The sequence below is a fragment of the Acipenser ruthenus genome, chromosome 8 (assembly GCF_902713425.1).
Source record: "Acipenser ruthenus chromosome 8, fAciRut3.2 maternal haplotype, whole genome shotgun sequence".
NCBI lineage: Eukaryota > Metazoa > Chordata > Actinopteri > Acipenseriformes > Acipenseridae > Acipenser > Acipenser ruthenus.
Genome location: NC_081196.1, coordinates 45,515,497 through 45,536,313, shown reverse-complemented (window position 1 = coordinate 45,536,313; position 20,817 = coordinate 45,515,497). Strand labels below are relative to the sequence as shown.

General features: G+C 36.2%; 3 protein-coding genes across 5 annotated transcripts; 2 read left to right on the top strand and 1 right to left on the bottom strand.

The window, feature by feature from the left end:
* The first annotated feature begins 237 nt into the window (after nt 1–237).
* Nucleotides 238–5,227, top strand: LOC117406601 (protein O-glucosyltransferase 1-like). Of its 2 annotated transcripts, none has more exons than XM_034010748.3 (11): nt 238–425; nt 935–1,025; nt 1,128–1,271; nt 1,626–1,761; nt 2,133–2,254; nt 2,449–2,508; nt 2,689–2,788; nt 3,158–3,216; nt 3,341–3,508; nt 3,804–3,870; nt 4,169–4,305. In XM_034010748.3, the coding sequence occupies exons 1-10, from the start codon at nt 356–358 to the stop codon at nt 3,841–3,843; spliced, it is 990 nt and encodes a 329-aa protein (XP_033866639.1). In that variant the 5' UTR covers nt 238–355; the 3' UTR covers nt 3,844–3,870; nt 4,169–4,305. The 2 variants fall into 2 exon arrangements, with proteins under 2 accessions (XP_033866639.1, XP_033866637.1); XM_034010746.3 differs by having other exon boundaries at nt 242–425; nt 3,814–3,870; nt 4,169–5,227.
* Nucleotides 5,228–11,270: 6,043 nt separating this feature from the next.
* LOC117406467 (complex I assembly factor TIMMDC1, mitochondrial-like) lies at nt 11,271–13,713 on the top strand. Its single transcript, XM_034010521.3, has 2 exons — nt 11,271–11,377; nt 11,795–13,713. The coding sequence occupies exons 1-2, from the start codon at nt 11,286–11,288 to the stop codon at nt 11,943–11,945; spliced, it is 243 nt and encodes an 80-aa protein (XP_033866412.2). The 5' UTR covers nt 11,271–11,285; the 3' UTR covers nt 11,946–13,713.
* Nucleotides 13,714–18,312: 4,599 nt separating this feature from the next.
* On the bottom strand, nt 18,313–20,553 carry LOC117406680 (potassium voltage-gated channel subfamily E member 2-like). Of its 2 annotated transcripts, none has more exons than XM_059029097.1 (2): nt 20,473–20,553; nt 18,313–19,499 (listed from the first exon to the last, which is right to left on the bottom strand). In XM_059029097.1, the coding sequence occupies exon 2, from the start codon at nt 19,484–19,486 to the stop codon at nt 19,157–19,159; it is 330 nt and encodes a 109-aa protein (XP_058885080.1). In that variant the 5' UTR covers nt 19,487–19,499; nt 20,473–20,553; the 3' UTR covers nt 18,313–19,156. The 2 variants fall into 2 exon arrangements, with proteins under 2 accessions (XP_058885080.1, XP_058885079.1); XM_059029096.1 differs by having other exon boundaries at nt 20,435–20,530.
* Nucleotides 20,554–20,817: the final 264 nt, after the last annotated feature.

The following is a 20,817-nucleotide window of genomic DNA, read 5'->3' as shown; positions in this document are numbered from 1 at the left end:
ATAATAATAAGTAGTCGTAGTATTTAATATGTACTCTGGAAACGTGCCCAAAATATGCGCATTCTTAAGCCAAGGCGAAGTGCACCTCGCTAGTATCAGCTAATATTTGAGAATAGATAGATTTCCCAAATGAAGTTAAAGGTATTATTATTATTATTGTTATTATTATTATTATTATTGAAACAGGTAGGCTACAAAATGCGAGTATCAAATCTCTTGCAAAGAAGGGAATTGAAACAAGTAGCCATGACTGTTCCTTTGGCGTCCAGGCAGATGCCATGTGGGGGCGGGGACTTTCCAGACCTTACTAGGTGCCGGTAGATTCGGGCAGTCATAACTAAATGATCACATAAATATGGATGCTGCAAGGTTCTTATTTGTTATTTTGGTGTTTGAGATTTTCGAGTTTGGTTTCAGCGAGTCAGGTAACATCTTTCAGGGTATTTGTGTTACAATGAAACAATACTTCGGCATGCGATGAGTGCAGTAACACTGTTTTTCATTCTTTGTGCTGGTTACGACGTCTATAAAACGCAGTTCCGATTTTCAGATTTGTAAAGATTTGGTTAATGTTTAGTAAAATTATTTTAGCAAACGTGTAACTAAATCATTTTACGTATATTATTATCAACACTTATTTCTCTTCATTGTTTTTTAAAGCTCTAATCTTGAATTCATTTACCTAAATGAACACTATTCCAAGATTTGTGCTAATCGGGGTCTGTGAAACTAGTACAGATTCCCTCATATTGTATTGTACGTGTTTGGGATGTCTGTTTCCACTTGGAATGTGTGTCACTTTATTTTTAGTATACAGTTTTATTTTTTTAAGTATTGGTTTGAAATAACAGCCACGATTTCTTGGAAGAAATCACTACAAACGACTACGTTTATGATGTAAAATGCTGTGGTATCACCATCTCTTATTTTCTAGATGCGAGGTGGAAGACCTACATTAATAAAATCACTGAAGGTGTTCAGAGCTGTCAGCCCTGTGAACAACACAACTGTAGCTGCTATTACAGGTATGAGACTGGTTCTTTAAAGTTAAACTGCCTATACATTTCAAATACAAGGAGTTATCCCAGAAATTATGTCACTTCATTTTGTGTGCTTGATTCCTGTAGAGTTTTGGAGAATGACCTCTTGCCTTTCCAAGGGGGGGTCTCTCAGGCTCTGCTTTGGGACACTGTTAATCGCGGGGTTGGTACACACTATCAAGTCATCATGAACAAACTGTACCGGGAGGGTAACTGCATGTTTCCAGCCAGGTAAGAAGGGTACTGTATCCGCAAAAGAAAGAACTACTGTGCATCTTTATTACATTGCACCAGTGAAAGCTTAAGGCATTTGGCTTATTTTATACAGATAGTGAAATAAGGAACAAATCTACTTTTCCAATAACACAATACTAACTTTGTCTTCTTAGACAGACATTTCCTTTTTTCTGGAACTGTATGGGCAACAGTTTAACCAAGAGCACAGAAAAGGTTACGTCTTATTTTTATTAGTCAACTTTTATAAGGCAACTTGTTGCGCATGTGTAATTAAAATTAAACAGATACATCTTGCATTCACGATGCTTGCTTATATATGTGCTTGTATTGTGTTCTCTCTCTGCCTAGGTGTAGCGGAGTGGAGCACTTTATTTTGGAGGTGATTGACAGGTTGCCTGATACAGAGCTTGTGATCAATGTCCGGGATTATCCGCAAGTGCCCAGATTGATGAAGCCGATCCAGCCAGTCTTCTCTTTTAGCAAGGTGAAAAGTGTAACAATGTTGAAAACGTTAAAATTGAGGTGTGAGTACCTGTGCAATAAACCAGGAGGTAGCCAGTAGCCAAAATGAGACAGCCCTGTCAAACTCCCCTCACAGCATTCTGATTTTCAGGCAGTCTTCAATGGAAGGATGTGCTGTGGCTGTAGAATGTGTATGTGCTACAGTGGCTTTAAAGAAGTTCTGAAAATCAGCTAAACAAATGTTTGCAGTTTTATCATAACATTTTGAACTTCATGAAACTTCATGTCTTTTACAGTTTTCTTGAATTTTTGGTACATTTATGCCAGCCAAAGACTGTTCTGTTTAAAATGTAAAAAAAAAAACATAAAGTATACAATATTTTGTATTTACAGACATCTGAATACCAAGATATCATGTATCCAGCATGGACGTTTTGGGAAGGAGGCCCCGCAGTGTGGCCGATCTACCCCACTGGTTTAGGACGCTGGGATCTCATGAGAGATGATCTAGAAAAGTAGGAAAACAAATACAATGTTAATGCCTCATTTTAAAAATAAAAGGGTTTCACTGGAGATTGTAAATGCTTCTGTTTTCTGTGTGAATATCTGTATGCCAATGATGTTACTTTACCATGTGTGTTGGCTCTCTTTCTTTGTTTCTTTCTGATTCTTAAATTGTGTTCTTAATTGTATTTATTTTCTGTATCAGATCTGCAAGAAATTGGCCTTGGGGGAAGAAGCTCCCCAAGGGATTTTTCAGAGGATCAAGGTTAGTTTCTTTCTATATGTGTAACTAATATATAAAGTTAATGAATATCAGCATATTTAACTGGAAATAATTGTCTCTCTTGTGTGCAGTTTATATTCTGTCAAACTATTGTATTTATTTAAACATTAGGGATTGTGCTTTGGTTCTAATTTTTTTTTTTTTTTTCCCCTCTCGATACAGAACTAGTGCAGAGAGAGACCCCCTTATTCTGTTATCGAGAGAAAATCCAGAACTGGTGGATGCTGAGTACACTAAAAACCAAGCCTGGAAGTCAGACAAGGTATAATGTTTGTGCTTCCTTGTACAAAAACAATCTTGTATATTTATTTTCTGTTGAAGAATATCATACTGCATCAAACAGCAGTGAAATGAAGGTTGTGGAGGTCTATATTGGGTATTGATTCAACTTTGGAGATAAAAGCTAAAATAATTACTGTGAAAACTATGCCGAACAATCTTTGTTTGGTGTGTTCCTGGGCTGTATCATTTTGCTGTAGTGTTCTATACTAAAGATAGGAATGTTGTTTTTATTTATTTTTGTAAAATGAAATTTCTGAAAGTATATAAAAGCTAAAAGAACAAAACTTCTTCACAGAACTGCTACGGGATTGCTGTGATAAAAGGATTTTTTTTCTTGTAACTTTCTCAGGATACGCTTGGAAGGCCTCCAACCAAAGAAGTCCCGTTAGTAGACCACTGCAAATACAAGTAAGACATGCAGTAATCCTCCATTTCACTTCATAGGCATTGATTTAGATGACATTTCTGAGTAGTGACTTAAAATCTGACCAGAACTGTAAAACATTGTAATACGGTATTTCTTGTTTTTTAGGTACCTGTTTAATTTCCGAGGTGTGGCTGCCAGTTTCCGGTTGAAACATCTCTTTCTGTGTGGCTCGCTGGTTTTCCACGTGGGAGAGGAGTGGCTTGAATTCTTTTACCCACAGCTGAAACCGTGGATCCATTACATACCTGTGAAACAAGATCTTTCTGATCTCGGGTAAAAAGATTTCTTTATTATAATGATAATCGTAATTTTACAGCCTGACCAGATGTTAACAATTAAGCAGGATCGCTAAAAATACCTGATATCTTAAGCTTTATTAGTAAGGGAAGTGTCATTAGATAGGTGGGCATCAGGAATGGAGTTTCTTAACAAGCAGTAGTGACACTGTACTGAATACAATTATGTGCCCTTTCATGATAAAACTTTGTAAGCTATTGAAGGTGGTATAAAGCAGCGACTGACGTTATTCAGATAGAACAGAAGTGCTTTTCAGTTAACTTAATTTCAGTGTTTTTCAGGGAGCTGCTCCAGTTTGTAAAAGAAAATGATACCATTGCACAGGAAATAGCCAAGAGGTAAGATTGTAAATATTGTGAACAATCAGTCTCGATTTCAGGCTTCAAGCAGAATCTTAAGTATCTTTTATATCCCTATGTTTTGCATAAATATTACAAGTTTTACATTATTAAAGTATGGTGTTAAATCTATGTTTGCAAATTAACATTATTGGAATGTTATTGTGTAAATACAGAAATGTAAGCGCACATACCTTAAAACAGGCCATTGTAGAGAGACTAAATCCCTCTATACTCCTCTATGCACTGGCAACGGTGGTTATTTTAATACAGTGCGTTTTCTTTTGTTTTCCCACAGGGGGCACCAATTTATATTAGATCATTTACGAGTAGAGGATGTTACTTGCTATTGGGAGAGACTGCTGACAGAATACTCCAAACTCCTCACATATCAACCGAAAAAGAAGAATAACTACATCCAGATCACGCGAAAACAGGGAAAAACAGAACTGTGATCTTGTTCAAGAGCTTTTTTTTAATGTTATACAGAAGTGATTGTTCTATTCTCTAGCATTTTAATTTTTTTTGTAGGATTCACATTGACCATTTCTTAGCTTTTTTCTTTAAGCTTAAGGTGATGTCTGACTGCAAAGAGGTATTAGTTGTGACTGGCTTTAATTGATTCTTCTGTCAAATTGTCATTGCTGTGCAGTGGAACTAACTTAAGTATACCATGGCTTAAATTTGTGAATTTTCTGAAAAAAAAGTAAATGCACATTGCACAATCTATTGATTGCAGACTAGCCAGTTTGGATTTTCGCTGGCAGGTTCGTACACACACTAACACTACTGTGAAGCTGAAATGTAGTACAGTCAAACCTCCACCTTTATTTAGCGACCACCTGGTCTAAGCGACCACTTTAAATTCCTCCCAATTATATTTGTGCTTTTATTTAACTGTATTAAGCGACCACCTGTCTAACAAGACCAGCGACCACAATTCTCTTACCCACCAATGGACTCAAACCTGTATTAAGCACCCTTACACAGGGCTATTGTTATAAGAAAATATGGTTTTAATGGTACGTCCTAAATTCAAAGGAATACGGTAACCATTTTAGCGGGTTTTTTTATTTTTATTTTTATCTGTAATCAATAAAACAACAACGCTCTCTTGTAAAGGAAGAGAAAACGTGGAGAAACACAAGGGCCTCCCTAGATAACAGAATTAGTTATTAAACTTATAAAGACAGTAAGTGCCAGAAAAACTGCTGAACAATTTGGCACTAGAAAAACGCAGATACAGCATTTTGAAGGAAAGAACTAGGGCTTGAAGTTTTAGGTTTTTATTTTTGTTCACGTGACCGTGTTTTGAGCCAATTCAATATCTTAATTAAACTGTTAATTACTAAACAAAGTCGCTTCTTTTTACCTTGATGTCCTGATTGACTTGCTGGTTCTGTTTCACCACCTTCATTATTCGAACACAACAGCAAGCAATGACATTAATCACTTCCCACAGATGCTACTTTAACTTGCATTTCGTTCTCGCACTTGCCTGGGAACTATGTAGCTTCCAATGTGTCCGTTTCGTGTTGTGTTGTTCTTTCCCACTAATTTAACAGAATGTTCTCATAATTAGGATGTGGCGGCTTAAAGGCAAGCCTTTAAAAGGAAAATAAACAGAAAAAATTTATTACAAAAATTCAAGACATACTTACAAGAGTATGAAAACAATGTACGCGGTAATCGAAAATAATCTTATGCTTATGCTGGCGTTGGTTTCAGGATGCAGTGAATCAACACACCTGAAAGGCAGACACAGGCATTGAAATTTGCAAAGGATTTAAAACATTTTGTGTGACCTGAGAAAGGCAAGCATTCATTACTTTCACAAAATAATTTGTTTTGTAATTGCATTAGCTAAATGAATGTTACTAAATGTCTTACTTCCTTGTGTTCATATTACATCTGCTGGATTTTACAGTGTATGTAAGACGTACATAATTACAGGAAAGCATTTCAGAGACAAACAGAAAATTCATAAGTTATGAACCCTCTCTTAAGAGACCACCTGTGTTAATTAACCACTATTAGACGGTCCCTTGAGTGGTCTCTTAATACTGTACTGCAAATGTACCTTATTAAAATGCATTTCAGTGTATGTTTTAATAGGAAACTTGTTTTAATTGCAGTCATATCAAAGATACAGTAAGAGTAATGTTTTATCAAAACATTACTCAATAAACTAAACAAAGTTTGTGTTCTATTAAGATGAAAATTAATAAAGCACAACTAGTTTATTTGTACAAAAAATGTACGATTTTCATCAAGTAGTAATTATGGAAATTTTTTTTTTTTTCCATAATTTGTATTGAAATAATTCAAGTTTCTGATAAAAGAATGTTTTTTTAAAAACACAGCCTACATTATTTTTGTTGCTTGTAGGGAGTCTGGTGTGTTTGCTGTCTTGGGTAATGTAATCCATTTTACAGTGTGTATTTCGTTTATTTGATTGGAATAATTACATTTTCTTCTTTAAGAACATATTTGTATGTGTGTGGAAATATGGAGCCTGGGAGGGGGCATAATATAAAAAATATATATCTTGTGGCCAAGAGATAGTAAGACTTGTGCACAAGATTTTTTAAATTTATTTTTTTTCTCTCTCATTCCCCTCCTGGGCTCCATAGAAATGTCTTGTAACAATGTATATATTTTGTATAGTTAAGTTTTGTGTAGATGTACCAGTGCTGGCCCTGCAAGCACGTGAATAAACTATAAATTAAACGACCTATATACAGCTCTGGAAAAAATTAATAGACCACTGCAAAATTATCAGTTTCTCTGGTTTTACTATTTATAGGTATGTGTTTGGGTAAAATGAACATTTTTGTTTTATTCTATAAACTACTGACAACATTTCTCCCAAATTCCAAATAAAAATAGTGTCATTTAGAGCATTTATTTGCAGAAAATGACAACTGGTCAAAATAACAAAAAAGATGCAGTGTTGTCAGACCTCGAATAATGCAAAGAAAATAAGTTCATATTCATTTTTAAACAACACAATACTAATGTTTTAACTTAGGAAGAGTTCAGAAATCAATATTTGGTGGAATAACCCTGATTTTCAAGCACAGCTTTCATGCGTCTTGGCATGCTCTCCACCAGTCTTTCGCATTGATGTTGGGTGACTTTATGCCACTCCTAGTGCAAAAATTCAAGCAGCTCGGCTTTGTTTGATGGCTTGTGCCATCCATCTTCCTCTTGATCACATTCCAGAGGTTTTCAATGGGGTTCAGGTCTGGAGATTGGGCTGGCCATGACAGGGTCTTGATCTGGTGGTCCTCCATCCACACCTTGATTGACCTGGCTGTGTGGCATGGAGCATTGTCCTGCTGGAAAAACCAATCCTCAGAGTTGGGGAACATTGTCAGAGCAGAAGGAAGCAAGTTTTCTTCCAGGACAACCTTGTACTTGGCTTGATTCATGCCAAAGCTGCCCGATTCCAGCCTTGCTGAAGCACCCCCAGATCATCACCGATCCTCCACCACATTTCACAGTGGGTGCGAGACACTGTGGCTTGTAGGCCTCTCCAGGTCTACGTCTAACCATTAAACGACCAGGTGTTGGGCAAAGCTGAAAATTGGACTCATCTGGGGGTGCTTCAGCAAGGCTGGAATCGGGCAGATTTGTCTTTGTGAAGGACGCATGAATCAAGCCAAGTACAAGGTTGTCCTGGAAAGGGTGGTCACACCAAATATGGATTTGATGTAGATTTTTTTTTCTGTTCACTCACTTTGCATTTTGTTAATTGAGAAATATAAACTATTAACATGTCTATTTTTGAAAGCATTCTTACTTTACTGCATTTTTTCACACCTGCCTAAAACTTTTGCACAGTACTGTATATATATGGATCTAAAACAGTAAATTCAATCTTAGCAGGACAGAATGGATTCAGTTGCAGATTTAAAAAAAAAAAAAAAAACTGCCCAGTTTAACCATGTTAAATAAAAGAAAAAATGAAAGCAAGGATTAATATATTTTCTGTACCGTTAAGTAGCTGAAACAAGATTTTTTTTCGCTGAACTCCAAAGCCAGTCTGTGTTTGTGTGCGCGCGTTCTTGTAGTTGTTTATGTCTCGGGTTATCACGAACGCTGGAAAAAAAAAATAACAAAAAAAAAAACAACTTGTCAGATTACTTTGGCATAGAGAGAAAGTACGGGAAGTGCTTTTTGGAATGCTGTTTTGTAAATTGCAAAGTAGTACTGTATTACAGTGTTTTGTTTAGCAAACATTTTCACCTTTGTATAGTACTGTAAACGCGCAGTACCGTACTTTGGTGTTTTAGACACACTGATGTACCTGACATTGTTCATTTACAATTCCCAAACGTTTATAAAGCAAGTACAATGTAGTATAACAACTCCCTCTGAGATACAATATCTTTACATATCCGATGGACCCCTGCAACCAATTATATCGGATATGACTGTTCAGTTTAGTTATTAGTGGAGCAGCAGTGTGGAGTAGTGGTTAGGGCTCTGGACTCTTGACCGGAGGGTTGTGGGTTCAATCCCCAGTGGGGGACACTGCTGTTGTACCCTTGAGCAAGGTACTTTACCTAGATTGCTCCAATAAAAACCCAACTGTATAAATGGGTAATTGTATGTAAAAATAATGTGATACCTGTATAATGTGAAATAATGTATAATGTGATATCTTGTAACAATTGTAAGTCGCCCTGGATAAGGGCGTCTGCTAAGAAATAAATAAATAAATAAAAAATAAAAATTACTGTTATCGTATATTACTGTTTCACATACCCACACCACCTTACCTGAGATGACATTAGATATTCCAAAATTAGTGCTAATGGGGATCTGAGAAATCAGCAGTTAAATTAAACTCAAGAGATGTCTGGCACTAAATTCATTCAGTATGATATTTATATCCTTTGTTGTTACTTGAACAGTTTGTTTTAGTACATTCTCTTCACTAAAGATTAAAACATTTATTGTTTTTAACATTGTACTGTAGAGTTTAATTACACAACTTCTGAATGTTAGTTGCTTATTCCATTGTGTGACTTAATTCCATAGATTGAGGTTCTTTGTGAATTTGACACAATCAATAAGTATCTAAGTGTAAACTGCACAGTTACGTTTACTGCAGTTACAAATATTTATTAATGTGGTAGACCACTAGATTAAGGATATAATTAGGGCTTCTGATTTTCGGTTTTAACCGATAAAACACCACGATACAAAAAAATATGAAATCGGTGGATAGCCAATAAGCACCGAAAAACACCAGAAAATATGTGGAAATGGTTAATTAATTCACATTGACCCTTTTCCCATTAAAAAATAAAACCTACTACAAAAATAATAATAAAAACATTTCCCGGTGCTGCTGAGCAATGTCCCGCCTTCCTGACTTGTATCTATCATTGATTAGTTCTGAATACTTTAAACCCGCCCCAACTACTGAGTGACAACACATTCCAACAGTTCAATTGGAGAATCCGCTTGCAAGATTTAAAACGAGATTACAAAGACTTGTTAGCGGGATTTAAAGATGTATTACAGTTACGATAGAGAGGATTTAAAACAGAATTGTGGCGAAATGTAAAAAAAAAATGCCTTCACGCAAAAAACCCAGAAGAATGTGCCCATGACTAGTGATTGAGTTGTGGAAGACAGCAAAGGGAAGAAGTCACAACTTAAGTATTAAGTGCTGTCGAGTTACTATACATATTTTGACAGAAAAAAAAAACGCTCAAGCATTTTGTAAAGTAAACGAAAACACTAATTTCATACAGTGCATCAAAAACAAAAGCCCCGAAAAAAACTATTTAGATAAAACTCGAAAATAGCTCAAAATAATCACCGAAAAATACAATGAATAAAAACAGAAAAACAGAAGCCCTAGATATAATTCATTTTCCTTTTGTTGTTCATTTCAGTACTATGAGCCCTGGTCTGTCTGTATACAGAGATAAATACGTGCTTAGTCACTACTCTGCAGCAGGAGGTGAGAATGCTTTACTGTATTTACATTCATGTAATTTTTATAATAGGGTGTATTTATAGTAGTGCTTTTGAGTATTAAGCTCTCCATATAACTAGACACCGACTTTAACTCCAGCATTGACTGTTGTTGAAAACCTAATTGGAAGGTGCTTAGTAATAGATACATTACCTGTGAGTATGCAATTCTTTTTACAGTGTACGCGGTTTATATTTTCTTCTATTAAACCCGTTTGTGGCGCTCAAGGGTGCAGCAGCAATGTCCCTCACCTGGGATTGAACCCACAACCCTCCGGTCAAGAGTCCAAAGCCCTACCCACTACTCCACACTGCTGCACCATTATCTGTGAGTAGTTTAATTGTTATGTGATGCTGTCAGTAATATTTTCCTTCATAGACTAAAGATGCTGTATCTATTAATATTATTATTATTTGTAGCCATTACAGGGGGATTGTTTAGAGTGAACTTGGGGTTAGGTGGCATGTTAGGTGGCATGTTAGCTGGCACAGCCATCGGAGCAGTACTAGGCTAAGTACCAACTGCAATTTTGTTTTTTTTTATAGATTACTAACAGCTCAACATAAATTTAATTAGTTCCCCCGTTTGTTTGAAAGGGAATAGAACAACTGTAAAGTTCTTAAACTAAGTGTTATGGATCCTTCTCCTCATATCTCAGCACAAGTGCTCACTGCCTCAAACACGCTGCCACTCACAGATGCCTTCCCTGAGAAAAGAAAAGCTGCTAGCGTCCTGGCAGCCAGCTGCTCTCCCTGCCCCTTCTGGCTCACAGCTGGACCCCAGGCCCTGCAGTGTGGAGTCAAATCTCCTGCCCCCAGTCAGCAAATGAAGCCGTTGTCTGCGGATGTTTTGAGGCAAGCAAGTCCTCATCTTCAGGGCAATCTGCTAAAAGTAGCCCATCTGCAACGCAGAAGGGCAAAATCCGGGAAACAGCAGCTGCAGATATATAAACAGCCAGTATGTGAAGCTGAAAAGGTTTAATCTGTGCCAAAGTGTTCATTGTCAACTTAATCTGGAGGGGCACTAAGTAAATGTATTCTGCTTCCTTTTGAAACTGATAGACTGTGTAGGGAATGCATATGTACTATGTCATTGACCTAGTGACTAGCTCAAATATGTTTGTGGGCTTTCATAAGCTTTCATTTAACTTTCATTTCATTTTCCTGATCCTTGTGGATTTGATCTTTATTTATCTGTTAAACAAGATTTTAAACATAGTTTTAATACTTTTCCAGTCTGCACAATCATAACAGTGAAACCACATCTTTTCTGGTCTCTGTCTTGTCTCTTCAAGCAACATGTCTTTTCTAGTGGCATTGTGTTTTTAAAACTGAGTACATATGAAAGCTGGCTGCTGGAGTGTCTGACCTACTTCTCTGTTCTGACTGCACCCTGTAGTATTCCAGCTGGAGTACCTATGATGGCAATGCAGAAGGCTGCAGGCGAAACCCTTCTAGAGAGAAAGAGGAGGGAGCAGAGAGAGATGTATGAGCTGAAGCTTGCTGAATGGTAAGCGACTGGAGTAATACTAAACAGATTATAAAAACCATTACAAATAATAACATACTTTCTGATAGTGACACAGGACACAGACCTGTATTAAGACACCTTGTATGCCAACAATGGGAATAAGTATGTCTGCATTTAAAATGAAAACACCTCTTTATTGCAGTTTTTTAACATTTACCTGCAGTACCACAGATAACTACTTAGATGGATCTCCAAAAAAGCTGATAGACAGTTTAATTTTCAGGCTCAGTTTTATCAAATAAATTGGAAGAGATGAGTTTTATTGAAGTTAGCATAATTTTTTTGTTTGTTTGTTTTTTTTACACTACACGCATCAAGGACAATTTCATTGGCTCATAAGCAATGCATCAGTACTTAACTATGTGATTCAACACGTGTCTCTTGTGTTTCTCATAGGAGTGCCAGACTTCATGTAACAGAAGGACTCATTGGTGAAGTGGACAGTAAAATAGAGGAGAATTCAACAGAGTCAGACCTGGAAACAATTGAGGAACTTTTAAACCTACCAAGAAATCAAGAACTACCTTGGGACTCTGGCAAGAAATAAAGCCAGTTACATCAGAAATGAAGCCGGTTACATGGGGCTGTTAAATTTTATGACAAGTGGAGTCTGTCATAACACTGTCAAGACACAGTACAGTTTTGATAAACAGATGTCACACAGGCACTCATTCATAGCACACAACCTGACGATGACTAACAACTCATTCTTTTGAAGTCATATGCTGATTGAAAGCATTAGATAGTTAATTTGTATTTTTTTATTTTTTAAATCCAGGACTTTAAAAGGATAAATCCCAAGTATGGAAGAGTGTAACCAGATGAGGTCCATGACTTCTAGGAAAACATTATATGGTCTACAGAGAAAGACATGACATATCTTAACTTTGTGAGATAGCATCAACGTCCTCCCTCTCAAATATTCTCCTGAAATTAAATTACTAAAACTGGAAAACCCTACGAGAGACTTTAAGATTGTCCTGGAACAAAAAAAGAACAATGTTTGCAGTGAAAGATTAAAAAAGATACAACGGGCAGCATGGAAGTTTACTGATGAAGGTGTGAGTTTGACCAAGTCCTCAATGGCATCTTCTGTTTACCCTGTCTTTTTAAAATACAACAGGCATGTCATTTTAATTATAGATTGGCACTGCAATAAAATGCCGTCAAAATTCTGATATTGAAATCTAATGGGACTATTGTAATGGAAGTTTGCACAACTAAACCAACAAGAAGGAATCTATACGGTGATTCAGTTGGCCAAATAAATCGCACTTTTAGGGTTGGTATTCTCATAATGTTATAGTGAAAGTAATTGGAAGTAGGTTTTGAATGTTGATTTTTACTGATGACTCAAAGCTGTGGTTGGGTCACCAACATCTCTTCCAACAGAATCTGCCGTTTCAAGCAGTGCTTGGACAGGTATCCGAACAAACATATATCCAGCCTGTATGTTGCTCTAATTTCTCTAGGCATTTGACAAATAATGCCTTTTGTTTGTACTTACAGAACATCATATATTGCTTGATGATGTGTACAAGGTATATAAATAGTATAACCCATGAAATTAGTTGTATGGTGAAATGAAAGCCAATAGCAGTAATAACAGGCTTGCAAACAGATTTCTTCATCTTAAAAAGCAGGCAGATTAAAAAGAACAATGTCCCCTAAACTGAGGCTGTTTTGAAAAGACAGCAGGTGCTTTTTATATGTGATTGTTTCTAATCACGTCACATGTTATTAATAAGCTGGGAGAATGTAACCAAAGTTACTTCATTTCACCAAGGTGTTTGGTTTGGAACAACACCTACATCTATGGAACATTCTAATGTGTTTGCTTGTGTGTAAATCCCTCAACAGTTCTACTCTCATTACTGAATAATCATTGAGGAAAGACTGGCTTAACTATTGGACACCCTGCATGCTATACTATCACAGCATTCTAGTACACTGCAATTGAAGATATATACTGTAGGCTTGCACAGTAACAAACTTCAAAAACAGATAACTTGTCAGATGCAGTACCTGTGGGCCTGTATCAAAGTATTACTCTAATCTATAAAATTTGAAACACCTGTTAATTTTCCAAATAAAGAGTAGTTTAATTTATGTTTTAAACACTATTTAAATTTAAGCTTGACTTTTACTCTTTGAAGTACACTGGAGTATAGCATCTTACTTTCAGCAGCTGTTTGAGGACCTGTTTGATATTTTGGATCTGTGAGACCACTCTGTAAAAAGTATCCCTTCACTTGCCAATTTTAAATCCAATATTGAGAAAATTAATCAATCGTGAAAAACGTACATGTATTAAGAAAAAACAAAGTTTCCCAAACTATCAAGTTACTAAGCCTATTGTATCTCACTTTTAGGATTTTTTTTTGCCTATTGTGATTGAATAATCATTGTGCATTCCAATGAACAATGAAGCCCCAACCTACTGAACACTTCAATTAATTAAATACCAGCACCTGAATATACAGGGGATATTTTTCTGCTTTTTTCTCCTCATGCAGTTCTCAACAACAGTATACTTTATTCTACACACTACAAGATTTTAGGTGAGTATTTACAATATCTCTTATCTATGTATTTATTACACCACAGCGTAAACATGCAATATTAAAAACATTCCTATTACTTCAATCAGTTTTTTTGTCATATAAATGTCCTTTTTTAAATAAGGGCAGGGGGATAAAGAGAAAATGGTTATCATTAAAAAATACATGCAACTTTAAATATATATATATATTCCTAACCTTAAATTATAATGTTGCATGATTGCAATGGATACAAGTATCCTTGTAACACACACACCTCAAATCTATGCAAATATCTCAAACCTGCCCTATGCATTGCAGTGCAATACAGGATGCCAGTGAACAAGACAGCACTGGATTTGCTTCTTTGGATCTTCCTAAATGAAAAGAAGAACAACTCCATCGCCCACAGGGTAGACACTTCGACTGGACTCCACGCCTGGTGGTACATATTTGTTGTGTTCGGGTTCACTGGATTCATCGTCATTGTCCGGTTGATCGACAACATCTTTGCCAGCAAAAGCCAGGAAGCTCTACAGATATACAGCGAGTGCCTCAATGATGTTCCCATGAAGGAGAAAAGCAACATCCATTTCCAAAAACTCAAAAAGTTGTCTGATATGGTTTTTGGAAACAATGCAGTAGTTGAGACTGGTAACAGTTTAAGAGGAGAAAAGAGAAAAGACTGCCAACGAAACGACGATTCAGAACAGAGTAAGTGTTCAAACACCAGTCCAACTAACCCAGCCACAGGTGACTGCCTGCCAGAAAACAAGGGCTAAATACAGTAAGCGCAAAGTGGATTGAGTTATACAGTTTTCTCTTTTTTTTAAAAACAGATGATTGAAAAGGTGGATCTTCAAACAAGCCAGTGGCCAGCATCGCAAAGAGTCGATTGAAGCTTTGAAGACCAAAGCGCCCCTTTTTTTGTTTTTGTTTTTACTATTACCGGTACATTAAAATGTTGGGTAGAAGAAATTCACAATGTAATTCATGTAAAAAAAGAAACAGTAAAAACCCGAAAATATACAAGGGTTGGAGAAAAAAGAAATACTGGGTATGTGTATCATACACTTTTGTGTAAATTTTCTGATGAGCATTGCTCAATATATTGTATTAGGCAAGCCAGTTTCTTGCTTGGTTTGCATGACAGCATTTCCATAAGACTTTGAGATAATGTAGGGCTTGGTTGGTAGGTGGCTCAAGGCTGTATAAATTACTGGTGTTTCACAATTTAAAAAATGTAAAAGTTGGACATTCAAGAGAATAGATTTTGTTGGAGATTTAGACCCCCATCCTCCCTAAAGCAGTTAATAGAGATTATCATTTAATGATCACATACTGTATGTATAGATCAAAGCCCCTGGGGCGGGTTGCATTAACTTTACTAATGCTTGACATTGAGCTCCCAGTTTTTTTTTTATATTTTCTGTACTATCCAGGACAGCACACTATTGCATTGCTGGATTTGCTGGATCCCTTGAAGCTGCTGCTGATTGTTCATAGTAAATAGCTGATTATATAAACTTTTCTATCTTACTTGGACTGACCCTCCAGCCTTTGGTGTCCATGTTCTTAATAAACATTTTGACTTTTCATTCTTGTCTTTGTGTCTTTTCTCCACTAATTAAACCCAGTTACCTACCACTGCCATATAAAATGAACCTGTGTGTAACATAAAGTGACTAAATTGGTGTGTTATCCAAATTTATTTGCGTTCTACTGGTGTAGAACTGGTAGTGGTGTAGATGGGCTACTGATTTGAACCACCCCACTTACTTTAGGTTCCTATTCTCAACCAGAGGATTGTCAGCACAATAAAAAGTGGTGCCAGTGATGGAGTTAATCAAACTAATAAGAGGTAAGAAAATCATTTTTAAAGCTGTGGTTTGCATCACATTAACAGATGAGGGTATTTTCCATGCAATTTGATGACAGTCCTTTAAGAATGTTTGTGAAGAGTTTGGTCGCATCTTCTCAATAATTCATAAAATCGTTTGCAGTATTCATTATTGCTGGTATCTTGACCATCTGTCTGTATATCAATGGCAGGAGCGACAGGTCTATCCAGCTGTCTCCGGTCTAAGGCTGCCAACCACTGTGTGGACAAAGAGTATGTCCAAATCTAAAACCAAGATACTCTCTGAGTTAGCTAGAAATTAACTATTTTATGATACATTTATTTAAAAAAAAATGAGTACAACCTGTAGTTAAGGTATTCTATAGTGGTTTCCAAAGCAATATAGTTTATTGTTGATAAACTGCAGTCCACACATGGATTATGGAGATTTGATAACATTTTGAGACAGTTGTTGGTTTTTCTGACTGTAAAACATTATTTTAATGAACCTAAAGCAGTCTTTAAACGATGCACAATAAATTAGTTAAATCTTCGTGAATAGGACCCTACAGGATAATTTAAACGACTCTAAGTATTCAACATTGGTTTTAATTGCTATCATTTATAATATGTTTTACAGGTTTCTATTGCCTTTTTCATGTTCAGATGTTGTTTAGAAGGTCTTGAAATGGAGTGACCTTATTGTGTCATCAGAACAGACCTGAACTGGAATGCATCAGTATTGATGCTCCAACCTGCTTTTCAGGGATTTAAACCTATGCTAACAAAACACACTGTCAGCCTGGCATACTCTTTGTACTGGCAGTGCTACCAGTAACAGTACCGTAATTCATGTCCTCTGCTACCATCTGCTGGTAGGCCACGAATACATAACTTTTCTTTGGATCCAGACTTCATTGCAGCACCACAGCACTGAATTCTGAGTTTCATATTTCAGACATTACAAGGAGTGTATCTAAGACCTGTGAGACTCCTCAAGCACAGCCTTCAATACTACTAACACTATTTGACAGCAGACACAGACCTAATCCTCACAGCCCCTCAGACCACATCACCCTTCTCCATCATCAATTGGACAATCTCTCCACTCTTTACACCACTGCAACACACTTTCTTGCATTGATATTTCTGCAATGTTTCTGTAACAAAATGAAGTACAAACCTATCAAACGTATTAGAAATCAGAACATTTTAGAAGATTGTTGGTAGATAGAATCATTTGAGGTATACTTTAAAATGGTCGGAGTCGGGGAGCCTAAAAAACCTTGAATGACATAATCCGAGCGAAAATATATTCACTGTCACATACAGACGATGTTTGATGCTCTGTTTTTTTAATGTAATCGAAATGCAGTTTCAGATCATGTTGAAAAAACAAATAGCCTATCCACAAATGTACTCATATCACAGGCATAATTTATTTAGAGAGGTTTTTTTTTTTTATGAGAATTTTTTACAATCTGCTTTTGCCTCACTGTATGAAGACAACTACAGCTTCTTCCACAATTTTTTTCCAAAAAAATAAATAAATAAAAATGCCACAAAGTATACAATCTACTACTAGTTATTTTACAAAATGTAAAAGCAGTAGATATGTTTAAGGAAGTAAATATATCACAGTTGTAAAAAAAAAAAAATTAAGGTACACTGGTAATGGTTGTGTGCAATTGCAAACAAAAAAAACTAACATTATGGCCGGGGTCACTGATGCAGCGCCAAATGAGCAAACTTATTACATGTATTGCATTGTGATTGCTTCTTTTAATGTAGTTTAGTATTAAAATTCTCAAACATGATGAAATGTGATTCATGCATTTCACTGCAGTGTAGCAATACTGTAATATTAAAAGACAAGCTCAAAGAAAGGTAAAGGCAGACTTTGAGAAAAAAAAGTGCTAACTCAGTTTGGAGCTAAATAAATAAAGAAATAAAACATGGACCAATCAGAATGATTTCTAACTTCACAAAGTAGCCATGGGGGAAAAAATTATTTGAAACTACTCCTTTCCACACTCATCGACCATCCCTCCTTCTCTTTCTTAACAATCATATTACTGTGCACACAAAATAAACCGTTCCGTTCCAGGGGGGTGACCGGATAGCCCTGGAGGATGTAAAACTCCTCACCTGCTTACAGATGAGGATCACAAGATTGTACTGGGGGATCACCAGTTTGACACAGATGTCTTAAAGGCTGGCTTAGATTTCTAGCAGATTTCAAATATGTCATTATAGTTCAAAGATTTTTTGTTAAGATAACACAGCCTGTTTATTTACTCCTTTCAGCAATTCATTTCTTGTTTTATACTGTTAAACTAATTGTCTTCCTTTTTACAAAATATGCCTTTGGTAAATTGGGCATGTTTTTGTTCAATTTGATATTATTTAGAAGAAAGCTGGTGGAAATGTTGTGATAAAGTTCCACGTGTAGGGGTTGAATGTATATGTTTTATAAATACTGGCCGCACCTGTAAAGGGGGCACAGATTTATTTAAAAGGTCAAGGCAGTCCTGTTGGGAAATGTATTTTATTATGAAACCAGACATTGGGCTCATGCAAGATCACAGTTTGAAATGAAGAACAAACATTAGGCCAGCTTGGTGTTTGCACTGTCTGCATCAGATGAAGCAATAAAGCATTATCTGTAAGAATTTACTTGGTATATGTAAACATTATTGATTTCAGCGTTAAATTTGGAAAGGACAACACAGTGAAGGTCATGTTCTCCTTACATGCAATGACATGTTCTAATCTACTGCTAAGACATTTATTGTTAAGCTGCAATATATACTTCAAGGTTGCAATCTATGTAGATACAGTGAAACGTGCTTAATGTTAAAGTCCCGCTCTGCATATTATCACCACATTGAAATGTTCCAGACAGAGTATAATGGGAGTCCTTGCTGAATTTTCAATCTGAATCATTAGGAGTTGTATTTACGTTTGCAGAGAATGAAAACACATTGGACGTCCCCAGAAAAAGGAGCCTAGTCAATCAAAGGAGCAGAAATATCTAACTTGCACTGTTAAGATGTCTGAATTTCAAAACCTTGATACACACATTTTAATGATTGCAGTGTCTGTATTTAGATCCAGCACTGTGTAGATCAATTAAATTAAGCACATTATCTTTATGATTTACACTAGGCCACCTTTGTCATGTTTGGCAAGGATAAGAGTCGTCGAAGACAGAGATATTGTATAAATACTGCATGCCCTCTCCATTACAGTACAGTTTGTTGTACAGCAGGTTTGTAATTCTTGGGTTCTGCAGAAATATACAATACCACATAGTGTTTTTTTTTGTTTTAACAATACATTTCAATCTTTATTTTGTATTATTGATTCTCAGAGCTCTCAGTTCGCCATTGGGTTTTCCATGATTAAGATCTGATTCTTCAGCTTGGCAGTCCAGTCCTCCTCAATGTACCTGTGGTAAGGGTCGTCGGAATGCTCCCTCCGTTTGGATTTCACCGTGCTCACCAGGATCGCCACAATGATGAAGGAAAACATGCCAATCATGACCATCAGGTACCAGACAACGTTGTTGAAATTCTCTGCTGCAAGTCTGTCGCTCAAGACCTTCTCTGCCTTTGTTTCATTCATGTGCCAGCTGTTCATGTAGTTGGTAAAGACCTTCTTAAAGGCATCTTCCATGGTCTGTGTGAGATTAGCAAGATCTGACATCTTTCAGGAAGTTCTGCACAAAGACAATTCATTTATTTACAGCAGTTTCTAACAGCTCTCCAAGATACCCTAGTTTATTTAAATGTATTTTCACAATCAGTCATGCATCAGCCCAAAAGAAACATTGGCACACATTGAAGATAAGGCATGTCTTATTTACTTTAGCAAGGTCACATATGATGCTATAATCACACTTGCTGTAATTACACTTGCTACACACAGTATGTTCCTTTGAGTTGAAATACATGCATTTTTATATTGCATATACATTTTAACTGGGGGATTTACCTAAAATGATCAATGCAACTTAATGATGGGAAGGTGGAAAATTCAGCCAATGGTGTTTAAGAACTGGCCCTGATTGTACTCAGTATTGTAGAAGGAGTGGGACAAGAAGATCAAGCAACTTGCCCTGGGTTACACGATGAGTGATGGAATTGGTTATTTTATAAACAACCCCACAACCTTACAAAAGATGTTTGTGGAGTACATCTACACATAAATGCAGCTTTAGATATGTCTTTTCTAAATTAAGTTTTCGGAAGCAGTAAAGCTTATCAGAATCGTGAGGTTTTTTAATAAATATTTTAAGAGAATAATGTGACACATAAAGCAAAGTCCAGGAACCGGTTGCACAAAAGTGGATTAGACTAGTATATGCTGCTAGACTGCTCTTAATCTGGAACTATAATTAGAAGTTTGTTCAACAAATAGCATTGATGGCATTTCCACTTCAATTCAATACATGATTAAAAAAAAAATATTTTTAAAAAATAATAATATGCTGAGCTGTCCATCATCCTATCCCTCATATACATTTACTAATAAAATGACCTCCTGCAATTGCATTTTAACATGTTTAACATTTAAACAAAAGCCTAAATGCCTATCAAAAGCATGCACTGAAAACGTAATTCTTTGTAGTCATCAGCAATGGCTCAATCTTACCTTTAATGAAACAACAACTTGGAATATTTAAGACCCACCTGGAAGTTCAGTATAAGTAATGTGGTGACCTATTCCCTATGAAAGCAGTAATGTACTGTATACTGCCGTTTGAATGGTTCGTTTGTATGGCTCTTCGTTTATCTCGTAGGCATTGTTTACTTATATGTCACACAGAAAAGGTATTATTGGTCAGTGGCTTTGTTCTCAGACTGTTGCAACCTGTTAGGTATGTTGCAACAAAGATTTTTCAAGGTTACAATTCTGATAAAGATTGTCTGAACAATACTCTATCACATGTCCAAAAAAGAAGAATACTAAAACAAACTTAACATGCTTAAATGGTTGTCATTTTCAATTGCATCAAAATGCTTTTCTTCATTTGA